This window comes from Oratosquilla oratoria, chromosome 2, assembly GCF_046742065.1.
Source record: "Oratosquilla oratoria isolate Oo_2021 chromosome 2, ASM4674206v1, whole genome shotgun sequence".
In the NCBI taxonomy this organism is placed as follows: Eukaryota; Metazoa; Arthropoda; class Malacostraca; order Stomatopoda; family Squillidae; genus Oratosquilla; species Oratosquilla oratoria.
In genome coordinates, this window is record NC_134778.1 from 22,342,500 (window position 1) to 22,357,499 (window position 15,000).

Here is a 15,000-nt window from a genome sequence, read left to right on the forward strand (position 1 = left end):
TCGCAATCTCCGACTCGAGCAAAGGAGCACGGAGCTCGCAGATGCCCCGAGAAGGATCTCCTTGTCATGCACCATCCCGTGGCACGGGCAGACTGTGAAAATCGATCCCAGAATGAGGTCTTATTCGTCTGCCTCGAGCCAATTTTCCGACTCAAGATTGCTCCGAGGATGGGTCCTAAGCGTGGAAGAGAGAGAAGAGGTGTGGGCCACATATACACTGTCCGAGCAAGCGGATCGAACGAAAGACCAACAGAACCCAAACTATGTTCTCTAGTTCCTTGAAAGCCAACCTTTGTAGTTAGTTTAGAAATATTCTTTTAACCTCCTTACTGGTGTTAGTTAACCCTCTACAGTTAGTGTCTTAGATAATTTGATCAGAATTGAGATTACGTAACTACTGTTTTGTTGTTAAAAGCAGTGGAAATTATCATCACTATCATCATCATCATCATCATCATCATCATCATCATCATCATCATCATCATCATCATCATCATCATCATCATCATCATCATCATCATCATCATCATCATCATCATCATCATCATCATCATCATCATCATCACCACCACCACCACCACCACCACTATCATCATCACCATCATCATCATTATCATTAACACCACCACCACCATCTTATCACTGCCACATAATTCTACCTTCCTGTCACCATCACCACGTGCTTTCACAATCACTGATGACCAACCACCACGGAAAGGAAAACTACTTTCTTTCCCAAACCCACCACCAATGGTCCGCCACCTGTCCCTTGGAGGGCCGATGCGGGGAAGTTAGGACCTGCTACCGCCTTACCATTGCTCCCCTTCCTTCTGCGCCTGCGCACCACACAAGCGACGAGGACGACGTTGATGAGAACGAGGAGAGCTCCCACGGTAGAGACGGAGAGCGTGACCACTCGGGGAAGGTCGGCCTTGTCCGCTAACACTCGAGAAATGGCGCGTTCCACCTCGGTCAGCGGTGGCGAGCCTGCGTTGACACAATAACACACGAACACACTCACACGTGCGAACTCCACTGGGGATTAATCTTACGGGGAACGAGAGAAAAAGGAGCGGCTGTCTCGGGAGGACCAGAAAGGGAAGAGGGCTACATGAGGAACGGGAGGAATGGGTCAGAGTTGGAAAACATCATTGAAAAGAAGAAGAGAGATAGGAAAAGAAAAGGAATATATATATATATATATATATATATATATATATATATATATATATATATATATATATTGTATATATATATGTATATATATATATATATACAGTATATATATATATGTATATATATATATATATATAGATAGATAGATAGATAGATAGGTAGATAGATAGATAGATAGATAGATGGGTAGATAGAAAGAAAAAGAGAAGGGATTTCGAAAGAAAAAGAAGAATAAATAGGAGGACAGGACCCTGGAGGAGGAGGAAGAGCAAGGAGGAGTAGGGGAGGAGAAATAGGAAGAGGAGGAGGAAGTGGATGAGGATGAGGATGAGGATGAGGATGAAGAGGAGAGATCTTACCTGCCATACGTTTTCTGGCCCTTCTTCGAATGAAACAGGCAACGAGTGCCACGTTGAGGACAAGGAGAGCGGCGCCCACCAAGGTTAACAGGACGATCATGAGGCTGGGCACCCTGGCCCCTGGCGCCACAGTGCCCGGGGCAGGTGCTGTCGTGGGGGGAGGTGTACCTGTGGGGGACGGGAACCAGGCCCATGATACAAACTACACCACCACCAACTACAATCGCTAACTAAGGTCTGTTCAAATGAACTTAAGGGAGACTTGAACTGTAATGATATTGAGTGGTTTGTAAATTTTCGTGGTAATTTGATATACGTTCCTTCGTAGTCACACGTGTTGACATATTCTGATTAAGTTATTTTTATTTTATTTTCTTTTTTACTTTCAATAAGTCTCCATGAAATTTATTTGAACAGATTGGAAATGGAAGAGGATAAGATTTGACATGCAAAACGGTGACCAAAATATTACTAAAGACACATTCTTAGGAAAGAAAAGAGAACGAAAGACACATTTTTAGGAAATAAAAGAGAACGAAAGATAAGGAATAAGAAGGTATGCATGCATAAAATTAAGTACTTTGAGCCTAGTGCCAACCTTTCTTTCCAGCTGTCACTGAGCTTCTTAGTTCAAGTAACCTCTTTTATTCCTCCACCGTTTAATGCGAAATTCATTTATGCTAATCCTTCCTTAACTTTATCATCTTAGTTAAAGTTCAAGTAGTGAGTTTGTCTCCCTGACAGGCCAAGATTACCATTAGAACCGAGCCGAGAAAGAATAGGCAAAAGCGAGACATTTGATGAAAAGAAAAGATCGTCATGCAATCCTTCATTCCGAACTTCTGACAATTGTTCTAAGAACATGACTGTTTAGTCAGGCCAGGTCCTGGAACAAGAACATTCATTGTAGCCTAAGAAAAAAAAAAAAATGTCCCAAGACATCCAGAAGCAAGTAAACGAAGTCATACCATTTAATTATATATAAGAAAAAAAAATAGGGTACCCATGCACCATAAACCCGTTTTTGACCTTGAAAATATGTTCTAGAGAACAAAGTTTTATCTATCGGTGGAAGTATAATTAGCTAGAAAGTGGACAATTAATCTAGAAATGTTCAGGAGTGAAAGATTTCCTTCATATCTAGGAATTTTTTCCTTAGATAAAACAAAAGCTTGCCAGCAGCTTGAACAAATGTATAAGACGAGGTCATTTGTGTCAGGCCCTCTTCACACTAGTAGTTCTAACCGCGGCGTTTCAATTTCAATGTAAGTCAACGGAGGTGTTCTTACACAACCCTGCATTTTTTCCTTGACTATGTGGCACTACCGCGGTTTCCGCAAAATAAGTGTGAACAGTGCCTAAGGTTAAACGTAGGCTATGACAAAATTTCCAGTTTTTCGTGTTAGCAGGTGCACAATTTCCCATTTTCTCTCTCGTGTTGGCAGGCGAACAACTTTTCGTTTTCTTTTGCGTGTAAGCAGGTGCAACATTTCCTGCTTTCTTATTCGTATTTCCAAGAATGCAGCTCACGAGAAGCTCTACTCTGCTAACAAAATTAATTCCTTTAAATTCTGAAAATGTCCACCAAGTCTAAACGTTGTCCACACAAGACGTCTCTTTTCCTTTTTAATCTTCTACAGCGTGAATGCTTCATTTATTTCAATATCACCCCAGAACGAGCGGGAACTAGGAGAACCCTTTCAATAAACATACAGCATATAGATAAAATGGCCTAGCGACAGCGATGACAAAAGCCTCAGACACCAACACGGAAGGGGTGAAGAGAGATGGCGCATTTGTTTAGTGTGTCGTCGCGGAAACAGTGACATAAAGCATATGCAGCGAGAAGGGGGGGCGGGGCCGGGGATACTTATCGTACATCAGGCACCTGTGCCGCCGGAACTGGCACCTCAAATGTCTGCAAGCCCTCCATCCCCTATTAGCAATGGAGATATTACCTCAACAGATTATCCGCATGGGGAGAGAGGCCCCGCGCTGGGAGGAACGAGAGAGTATTTGCCCCTCGCCTTTTTTATTGTTTGACTAATTGTTTGTTTGCTTTTCTTTTGTGTGTGCATGTGTGTGTGTGTCTATTTGTGTGTGTTTAAGTGTGCGTGTGTGCGTGTGTGTGTGTGTGTGTGTGTGTGTGTGTGTGTGTGTGTGTGTGTGTGTGTGTGTGTGCGTGCGTGTCAGTGTGTGTGTGTGTCTATGTGTGTGTGTGTGTATGTGTGTGTGTGTGTGTGTGTGTGTTTGTGTGTGTGTGTGTGTGTGTATGTGTGTGTATGTGTGAGTGATTCACCATGGTCTTTTGAATTACGTGTTGGACTCGTGATCGACAGCTATTATCCTCCCGGAAGAGAGCTCAGAGCTCATATATGACCGATGTATGGGTAATGCTGTGACCTTACACGCACACACACACACACACACACAACTCCCCGCCCACGAGAGATGGAGTAACGACTCACAGCGCAGCAATACTGAAATTATTTCAGCCGTGGGCGGGATTCAAACTCGAACGCGCTGTAGCCACGGTCACGAAAGCTACCACTGCGCCGTCGAGTTGTGTGTGTGTGTGTGTGTGTGTGTGTGTGTGTGTGTGTGTGTGTGTGTGTGTGTGTGTGTGTGTGTGTGTGTCTGTGTGTGTGCGTGCGCGCGCGTGTGTGTACGTTAGAGCGTTTGTGTATTTGTGTGTATGTGTGTCAATAAGCATGCATATATGTGTGTGCGTATAGGTAAAGAGATACAGAGAAAGAGAATAAGAGAGAGAGAGAGAAAGAGATAGAGAGAGAAAGACACAAGGAGAGAGAGAGAGAGAGAGAGAGAGAGAGAGAGAGAGAGAGAGAGAGAGAGAGAGAGAGAGAGAGAGAGAGAGAGAGAGCAAGAGAATAAGGGACAAAAGAGAAAAAGAAAAAGAAATACCTATTAGAAGAATACACAGGAATGTGAGGAGGAAGTAAAAAAATAAATAAATAAAAGCAAATGACATGATCGAAAAGAAAGTATCAAATTATGTTTGCGGAATTACAGCCGGAGGATGAGTGAGGAAGGAAGGAGGAGGAGGAGGAGGTGCACTGGGGGGAGAAGTGAGGGAGCAGGGAGGGAGAGAGAAGGCATAGAGGAGTGTAGGAGGAGGAAGGGGCTGGGAGTGCAAGGAGTCCAGCAAGAGGTAGTGAGAGAGGGAGTCACAACAGGAAAGAGTAAGTAAGTTAATAAGGGAGTTTGGGGAGTAACTGAGAGTGGGAAATCTAAGTTCAACTTGATTAAAGTGAGTTTATTTTACTCGTATAAAGATTTGTAGAGGCACCAGAGAAACGCACTAGTGGAAAGGGGGAGAGGAGGAGGGGAGAGGAAGAAGGAGAAAAATGAGGACGAGGAGGAAGAAGAGGAGAAGAGTGAGGACGTAGTGGAAAGGGAGAAGAAAGAGGATGGCAAAGACGACGAGGAGGGAGATGAGGAGGGAGAAGAAGAGGAGAAGAGGAAGAAGAATGAGGACGAGGAGGAGGAATAGGAGGAAAATAATGAAGATGAGAAGAGGAAGAAGAATGAGGACGAGGAGGAGGAATAGGAGAAAAATAATGAAGATAAGAAGAGGAAGAAGAATGAGGACGAGGAGAAGGAATAGGAGGAAAATAATAAAGATGAGGAGGAGGAAGAGGAGGAGAAGAGGAAGAAGAATGAGGACGAGGACGAGAAAGAGAAGAAGAAGAAGAATTAGGACGAGGACGAAGAGGAAGAGGATGAAGAGAAAGAGGAGAGGAAGAAAGAGAAGAATGAGTACAAGGAGGAAAAGAAAGAGAAGAATGAGGACGAGGAGGAAGAGGAAGAGGAGGAGGAGGAGGAGGAGGAAGAGGAGGAGAAGAGAAAGAAGAAGAGGAGGAGGAGGAGGAGGAGGAAGAGGAGGAGAAGAGAAAGAAGAATGAGGACAAGGAGGAGGAAGAGGAAGAGAAGACGGGGGAGAATGAGAACGGGAAGGAAGAAGAGGAGGAGGAGGAGAGGAGAGGAAGCAGGAGAAGAATGAGGACGAAGGGGAAGAAGAGAAGAGTGAGGACGTAGAGGAGGAGGAAAAGGAGTAAGAGAAGGAATAAAAGAGAAAAGAAGAGGAAGACAAGGAAGATGAAAAATGGGAAGAGAGCTGGAGGATGAGGTGTAAAGAAGGTGGAAATGTATAGAAGAAATAAGCAAAGAATAAAGGAAGAAAAAAAAAAAGGAATAAAAGAAAATAAAAAAAGGGAAAAAAGGAAGGAGATAGTGACAAGGGAGTCTTCTTAGGACTCAAAGCGGGTTCTCGCAATTATGTAAACCTTGCGATCTTTACAAGATGGTCACTCCTTAATTTCGAATTAATTTGATGACCCAGACTGGGCAAGATTGAAGGGATGTGATTTAAATGAAGGGAGTATAAAAGGAAGGGGAATGATGATGATGATGATGATGATGATGATGATGATGATGATGATGATGATGATGATGATGATGATGATGATGATGATGATGATGATGATGATGATGATGATGATGATGATGATGATGATGATGATGATGATGATGATGATGATGATGATGATGATGATGATGATGAGGAGGAGGAGGAGGAGGAGGAGGAGACAGAAAAGGAAAATAGGAAGAGGAAGAAAATTTAGGGAAGACGAAGGAGAAGGAGGAGAAGAATTAGAAAATTGAGAAGTAGGAGGAGGAGGAGGAGGAGGAGGAGGAGGAGGAGAATAAAGAGGAGGAGATGGAGAAAGAGGAGAAGGGCAAGGAAGAAAAAGAGGAAAAGGAAGAGGAGGGGATGTAGGAAAATAATAGTTGTAGTTAGGAAAAAGATGAAAAAGAGGAGGTGGAGGAGGAGGAAGAGAAATAGGAGAGGAAGGAAGAAAATTAAGGAAAAGTGGGTAGAGGAGGAGAAGGAGGTAAAGAAGGAGAATAAATAGAAGGAAAAGGAAGAGAAATTAGGTGAGAAATGGAATGAAGAGGAGGAGGAAAATAAGGAGAAGTAGGGGAGAAAGGAGGAAAAAGCATAAGTGGGTAGAGGAGGAGGAGGAGGAGGTAAAGGAAGAGAATTAATAGAAGGAAAAGGAAGAGAAAGTAGGTGAGAAATAGAAGGACGAGGAGGAGAAGGAGCTAAAAGTAGAGAAGGAAAATAAAGAGAAGTTAGGGGAGGAATAGAAAGAAGAGGAGGAGTAGGAGGAGGAGGGGGAGAAGGGGGGGAGAAGAATGTGGACGTGTGGGAGTGACACAAACCCTGAGACTGGTTGACGATCTAAGAGTATTATCGTTTCCTCGACATAACTCACTTCCCGTCAGGTAATTACATGCCGAAAACAGACCAGTGGGAGTGCGTGTGTGTGCTCGTGTGCGTGTGTGCATAAACATATGTGTGTGTGTGCGTGTGCGTGTGTGTGTGTCTGTGTATGTGTATGATACATACATACATATATATATATATATATATATATATATATATATATATATATATATATATATATATATATATATATATATATATATATATATATATATATATATAACAAGTGGTGGAGAGCAAATAAAATTAAAGAAGGAGAGAGAGAGAGAGAGAGAGAGAGAGAGAGAGAGAGAGAGAGAGAGAGAGAGAGAGAGAGAGAGACAGAGAGAGAAAGAGATGAAGTGGGAAAGGGAGTGGAAGTACGAGTGAGTGGTTGAGCGGAGAGGATAGGAAGAGACAAGAGAGAGTGGCCAGGAATCCGGGGGGACAAGAAAAGATCAAGATTGTGGTCAGGCAAGCGAGTTATCGGGTGGAGATGAAAACTTCCCCCAATCCGGTCACGTGACTAAGAGTCACCATCTCAGCTTGCACGATGTTATCAGGTACTTGACGCCGGGGCAGGACGTCGCCATAAGGTTACAGGTAACTGATGGATGAGGTCCCAAGAAGCGACCTCAGGACTAAAGGGGTAGATTTGTAAACACAGCTATTAACCAAAACTTGTATCCATTGTCCGGCAGTTCATATTCTCTCCAGGCCCCAGAAGAGTCCCCAAAAGTAAAACCTATTGCTGAGAATATTTTTCGTGTTTTTCTACGTAAAAACTATCAAATAGCTGCTGCTTTATGGAATATAAGACCAAATAAAACTAAGCGTTGTAATTACACGGTGAAAGTGGTATTATGGTGTTAGATTTCCGTAAGTTTATTTCCGCTTGAAGACAATTTATTGGGGGCTACAGGGTAAAGATTCTTCAGCGAAACGGAAAAAATTAACACAAAAAATGAAAATAAAGAATGATGGAGGATTATACTCCCGTGGAGTTAGAGAATTACTAACCAGCCTGTTTGCCAATAATCGTGATGGAAGCCTGAGTTAGGTTAGAATGGAAAGGGCGGTTGTGTGAAACGGACCTGTTCGTAATCCTCTGGACCACGAGTAAATTTAAAGCTTTGTTCGTAAACTACAGAGTGCTTCTCCGCAGTGGGTTATAAGCTCAGAAGTATTTTATTTGTAATAGTCCATAAACCTTTTTTTTTTGTAGAAAACAATTATCTTCACGGTGAACTACAGGCGTTAAAGGAAACATAATGCTTACTGATGCAAACGTTACCTCGTTTCCTATCGTGATTTGTAATGCAAATTATAATTCGCCTCGCTGGCGATATTTCTAATATTCTTGGGGATCATCATCGTGGCAAAATTGAGAAAATCGTCCATTTTTTTTTAAGGTACCCCAGACGGTAAGGTACCATCTACGGTAAGGTACCCCAGACGGTAAGGTACCATCTACGGTAAGGTACCCAAGAAGGTAACGTACCATCTACGGTAAGGTACCCCAGAAGGTAAGGTACCATCTACGGTAAGGTACCCCAGACGGTAAGGTACCATCTACGGTAAGGTACCCCAGAAGGTAAGGTACCATCTACGGTAAGGTACCCCAGAAGATAAAGTATATTCCACGGTAAAATACCCTTTATAGCGACTGACGTTATGATAGCAAAGGAGATAATCTTTCTATCCAAATGATTATGTTGATGACTTTGCTCCAGCTAAAGCCAGATAATTTCATTCAGGTAAAGAGAAATAGGTTAGTTACAAAGGGGAAACTAGAAAATAATCTTATATCATTAGAGGCAACAGTTGCATGCTAAAAAAGAATCATGCATTAATCAAGTGATGAAAGCTTTGTCTTTCAAACAAAGAACCACATTTCAATTATTATTTTCATACTTAAACATTGATTTAGACAAAAAAAAGACATTTTTCTACACATTAGGAAAACAATTATGAAATTAATTTTGAGAAGTCTAGAAAAGAATTCTAGAAAAGAGTCTCATATCATATTTGTCGGGAATTCTTTGAAATGTAACAAAGCATGCGAGAAAAGGAAATCAATATTTACAAAGAACACAGACAAAGGATTTTTTTCTTCTTCCAGAATGAAGAAGAGGTGAGAATATCATTCATATTAAATAGTAACAGGGATGTGGGGTGATTACATATCTGTCTATCTATCTATCTATCTATCTATCTATCTATCTATCTATTTATCTGTATATCTATCTATCTATCTATCTATCTATCTATCTATCTATCTATCTATCTGTCTATCTATCTATCTATCTATCTATCTATCTATCTATCTATCTATCTATCTATCTATCTATCTATCTATCTATCTATCTATCTATCTACCTATCTATCTATCTATCTATCTATCTATCTATCTATCTATCTATCTATCTATCTATCTATCATTCTATCTATCTATCTGTCTATCTATATACCAAGAGCCTTTTTCCCCCTTATAAGAGAGGTAGCCAAGTCGGAGGGAAATAACCCCCCACCCGTTCCACTCCCATCCGCCCCCCTCCCCTCCCCCCTCTCATCTTAGCTCCTCACGAATGTCGGGTCATCCCTGTATCCTGCCCACTGCCCTGGGTCAGAGACAATGCAGCAGGGCACAGTACGTCCTTAGCAAAGCTGCTTTACTTTATTGACGATTTCCCTCCCACTCTTCGTCCCATCATGTAGAAAAAAAGGAAGACAAGGTGCTATTACTTTGCACCTGTTTATATTTACTGACACTTGTCTTCGTAGTCTGATTACTGCGTTTCTACTCTATTCTGGTCTTTAACCCCAACCATCCCTTCATTTTACTTCTGTTGAACACATAAGCGCAATTTGGAGGTGCAAATACAGAGGAAATGTGGGTTGGAGTGGGGAGTTTGGTAAAAACCCACTTTTATCCAGTGTCAGCCTCTCAGCTGACTAAAATCGCTTGGCCCTAATCACAAAAGAAAAAAAAATGAATAATCTCTTTCAGGCAACATCAAAATATGCTTTTCATGAAGATATTGAGTTTAGATTTTAGTCTGGTCATATACGAGTTTGGAGGTAATTCATTTAACATTCGTATTATTCCAAATAGAATATGATTCAATTTAAGTGCCTCCCCCAGTGACCAAAACAATTTTGTTTTAGCCAGAACGAAACCTATGAAATATATCAACATATCAAATAGATGGATCTACGGCTAATAGATTTGCAAATAAAGATGAATTATGTATAGACAGCAGATCGTATATATACGTTCAATTTTATTGTACAGTTAAGGAAACAAAATTTTTGACATTTTCTGAAAAAAAAGTGACATCTGGGAACAAAAATCGTGTATATAGTGATATGTGGCATCAACATTGTAATACTCGTATATATATAATAAATAGTATAGTGTTCTGTTATGGATGAAAGCGTCTGTCGGTGATATTTACGTTCGTTGCCAAGAATTCCACGGACTAACGCTCTATCAATTATCTACGTATGTTCAACCAGTGTCGAGAAGCTTACTTTTTTTTTTTAAGCGGAATTACATTGTCTGACTTAAGAAAGGATAAAATTTCTGAAGAAAATATTTTACTTTGATGTGTTATTTTTTTCATTCTTCCGCGCTCGGTGATGTCCTAATGAAGCGAATGAAATAGTCGAACGAGAGGAACAATTTACTTTATCAGTACAATGTTAAAAGGGGACATTTGACTCCTATAGATTTAGCGAGTATCTTTCCTTACCGAAGGTACAAAATCTAGAATCATCTCTGGTAGAAATATATATATATATATATATATATATATATATATATATATATATATATATATATATATATATATATATATATACTCATATACATACATACTGTACATACATACATACATACATACATACATGTACGTAGAATTTGAAACTGAAAAAGAAAATATCGAAAAAGGTACAGCACTTACTCAGTGTCTTGGTTCTGACGTTTTCCTGCGTGAAAGGCGATTCTCCCTTATCGTTGAAGGCCAAGATACTGAAGAGATATTCAGTTCCCAGCCCAAGACCATCCACACTATACTCAGTGGCGTTTTCAGGGTAAACGTCGGAATACTGAGGGAAGAAAACGTGAAGTCGGGTGGTTACTTGATACGTAGAAAAGAAAACGGAGAAATTGGATAAACAAAATGGGTTTGATGTAACGTTGGGATATTGGGTAAAGAAACAGGAACTATATATGCAAAATTAAATCAGGAAAATTGGGTGGTGGTTACTTGGAACTACAAAGGAAAAGTATACCTATCCGAGACATTTTGGCTCATGATGTAATAGGAAAATGTAAAGTCGGGTGGCGACTTGATATGTTAAAAAAAAAAAAAAAAATTGTAGTTATTTAAAAAAAAAAGGAAAACGGTAAATTATATGGTTACTTTGTATATATAAAGAAAACGTGTGACTGCTTGAAAAAAATGCAGGATATGTAAGAAAGCAATATCAGTTGTGGGATACTATTACCCGTAGAAAGAAAAAGCGACAATAAATAGATAAATAAATAAATAACTAATTAGCTAACTAAATATATAAATAGATAAATAAATAAATGAATAAATAAATAAGTCTTTACTATCCACAAGAAAGAGAATGAGATGTTTTCTTGCTTGAGTGTAATATATGGACACACATGGGAATGAATGATGAGGTCATTATAGTTTTATCCGAGTAATCTGCCCAGAGAGGATGAGGATGACGATGCACAACTTTCTAAAAAATTCGTTTTTCACAGAAAACGGAAGATGGTTTACAACTCTTCACAGAAAATGGAAAATACGTCGTTCCCTTCATTTTTCTCAGAGAATGAGAGATAAGTTACAGGCTAGTTACTATAAAAGTACGGCAAAGGTTATACATTTCCAGACAATGTTAAAGTCTTTTCCAGGTGTTAAAAAAAAGGAAAACTTGTTGGCCGGTGATGATGTAATGCAACGTGTTGATGGGTACAAACGGACTTTTTATGATATTCTGTTCATTTCTTACTGCACACAGCCATCTTGAAGAAATGTCCCTTGATTGAAGGGGTTTCCATTTTACACAACTTACACTCACAACAAATGTTCCCTTTAATTTTTTGCTGTGAGTCTGCGCAGAAATTTGTTTGTGCGCAAACTTTGCCTTCTCTTTATAGAATGTGCAAACCCATGCGAATCACCATCTGATCATTTAAGCAAATATTCACAATTTGTAAATTTGTATTACATATTACTTCCACCAAGCAGTTGTGTACAAAAAAAATATATATAAATTGGTTTGACGGTTGGCGAGTTACCATATTTTTAGAGAATTTATAAGTTGATATTTGGATGGGACCTCTTATTGGGTTTGAATATAATTTGAAAACCCTGTGCATTTTTTTTATGAGAGCTAGTTGTAAAACATATATGCGCGCAGCTTTGAGATAACGCTGCTCACAACTCACCTGGTATGATGCACCCGGTTCCCTGTACCGAATCCGGTAGTGCTGTTGCAGACCGCCGTCAAATCCGGGGTTCCAGCGCAGTGTGATGGAATCGTGGGTAACGTTGACGACCTGAGCAGAGGGAAGATGATATTGTGAGTGGAATAGAGGATAAAGAGAAGGAGAGGAAGAGATGGAATGGAAAGGAAGAGGGCACGGAAGAAAGGGGGAGGGAACGATGGAAAGAATTATGAAGGAAGAGGAAATGGTGAAGAGGGAGGAGAGATAGAATTAGTGTAAGAATTCTTATGGAAGAGAGAAAAAAATGGGAGAGAAGGAGGGATGGAGAAAGGAAGGGAGGAATGGATGAAGGGAGAGAAGGAATGGAAAGAAAGATATTAGAGAGCGAGGAAAGAGGAGGTACATTTAGAGCTAAGTCTTGAAAGGGGGATTTGCAAGATAGAGCACAGAACTAGTATAGAAGAGAGAATGAGTGGGAAAGAAAGAGGGAGGGAAGAAGGAAGGGAGGAATGGATGAAGGGAGAGAGGGAATGGAAGGAAATAATTAGGTGATATAAGGTAGAAGGAAAACTACTAGAGAACGAGGAAAGGAGGAAGTATATTTAGAGCTAAGTCATGGAATGGAGATTTGCAAGATTGAACCTCCACACAAGCTCCAAAAACATTCTTATTGGTGCACCATATCAGTTCATTTGGGTTATCAAAGTGTGGTAATGGCGTTCCGTAATGGTATTCCTGAAGTAGTTCCTGTTTAGTGACTGTAATATTCTGCCATACCCAACAACCCTTCCACCACATGGCAGTCCTCGGCCACCTTGCATATTTCACTACTAACGTTATATTTCATGAGACGCATAATAAGACTAATCAAATGCAGCAGTCACGAAGCTTCGATCCAGAAACCATACATTGGGACTTAGGTCTGCTACCATCTTGCTACGCAGAGAATCTAAAAGAGCCATAACCTGGTATGAGGTTATATCCTGGATTGAGAGTGAATGAAATCTACAATCCGACAATCTCCCGTTTTCTACAACTCTTAACGTCACCATCTAGAATAGTAGCATTTGAAAGAGGCTTTTACAGCGACAATGCTTAATTAGAAATATACATTTTTCTAGGTGGAAGGAGCTACATCTATTAAGAGAAAATATCTTTAATGAAGATGAGAATCATAAGAACACCCGGCATGAATTTCACAATGTAGTTTTGATAAATAGAAAAATAATAGATAGTGGCCACACTAATTCATTCTATACTATTCGTTTAGACTAAATATCAATATCAGAATGCAAATTTCGACAGAATAAAAATTTGAGATATGTTCTAAGGCTGTAGCAGTAAAAAAAAAAAAAAAAAAATATATATATATATATATATATATGTATATATATATATATATATATATATATATGTATATATATATAATGATAATAAAATGGAAGTAAATCAATATTATCAAAAATAATTAAAATTTAAAGAAATTAAATGAAATTATTGTATTATCAAAATTAAAGAAATTATATTAGATTATTAAAAATGAACGAAATTGAAGTAACTTGAAGTGAACACAGCGAATATTAATCAATTGATATCAGACAGTCGCCATGAGCTAGACCTCGGTTCGAGCCCCGGGACGACTATCGGAATTCAATTAAAATAGATTAAATTAATGAAAAACAGAAACATTAAGTTCTTACCGAAAATGCTAGGGGTGGATCTGGGCGAGTCGTACCGTCAAGGTGAACCATTGTTCTGGCAAATCCGAGTGAGTTGCTCGCTTGGCACCAGAATCGACCGTAGTCTCGGTTCGTGATGTTCTTAATCTCCAGCAAAGATTCGTATGTCGTCATTCCATCCACAAGCTGTGAGTAAAAGACCGAAGAATTATGATTAACACGTTAGAAACCATATGAAATTGACGAAAACTTATGATTAACACGTAAGAAACCATACGAAGTTGACGAAAACTTTTCAATCAACTCCATGGAATCGGCTCTAGGATAATTGAAGTAAGAACTTGGAAAGTTCGACAAGAAACTGAAGCTGTTGGTTTTCTTTCAATCTCGTTACTATAACAACGTCCCATAAGACAAGTACAGCCACCTGAAAATTGCATAAAAATATCTGAAAAGTTCACCACCATCAAAGACACATACATCAGAGGGGAGAACTGTTTATGAAGGGAAAGAAAAGGAAGAAGGAAGAAAAAAAGAAGGAAGGAGGAAGAAGGAAGGAAGAAATAGAAGAAGGAAAAATGAAGAAAAAAGAAGGAAGAGGGAAGAAGGAAGGAAGAAGAGGGAATGAGGAAAAATGTAGAAAAAAGAAGGAAGAGGGAAGAATGAAAAAGGAAGAAGGAAGGAAGAAGAAGGAATGAGGAACAAGGAAGAAAGAAGGAAGGAGGAAGAAGGAAGAAGATGAAAGAAGGAAAAAGACGGAAGGAAGGAAGAAAAAAGAAGAAACATAGAAAGAGGAAGACGAAGAAGGAAGACAGAATGAGAAAGCGGAAACGAGAAGGAAGAAGTAGAAGGGGAGAAAAAAGAAAAATGAAGACAAAGGAAGAAGAAGAAAAAAGAAGAAGGAATGAGGAAGAAGGAAGGAAAAAAAAGGAAGATGGAAGAAAGAAGAAGGAAAGAGGAAGGATGAAGAAAGAAGAGGATGTAGGAGGGGAAAAAAGAGGAAAATAAAAAAGGGAAAAGGAAGAAGGA

The 15,000-nt window shown here is 39.6% G+C and overlaps 1 protein-coding gene across 6 annotated transcripts in view; it reads right to left on the reverse strand.

Annotated features, from left to right (window-relative positions):
• Positions 1-15,000, reverse strand: part of LOC143037814 (nephrin-like) — a 263,263-nt gene that overhangs the window by 11,279 nt on the left and 236,984 nt on the right. For 2 of the 6 annotated variants that reach the window (XM_076206375.1, XM_076206380.1), the window contains 5 exons: positions 13,993-14,157; positions 12,293-12,403; positions 10,788-10,932; positions 814-987; positions 1-175 (listed from right to left, as the gene is read on the reverse strand). The exon at positions 1-175 is cut by the window's left edge and continues 2 nt beyond it. In XM_076206375.1, coding sequence (XP_076062490.1) covers positions 1-175; positions 814-987; positions 10,788-10,932; positions 12,293-12,403; positions 13,993-14,157 — 770 coding nt within the window. Of the gene's footprint in view, positions 176-813; positions 988-1,535; positions 1,704-10,787; positions 10,933-12,292; positions 12,404-13,992; positions 14,158-15,000 lie in introns of all 6 variants that reach the window. The other 4 variants (XM_076206389.1, XM_076206401.1, XM_076206385.1 and 1 more) reach the window with 3 other exon arrangements.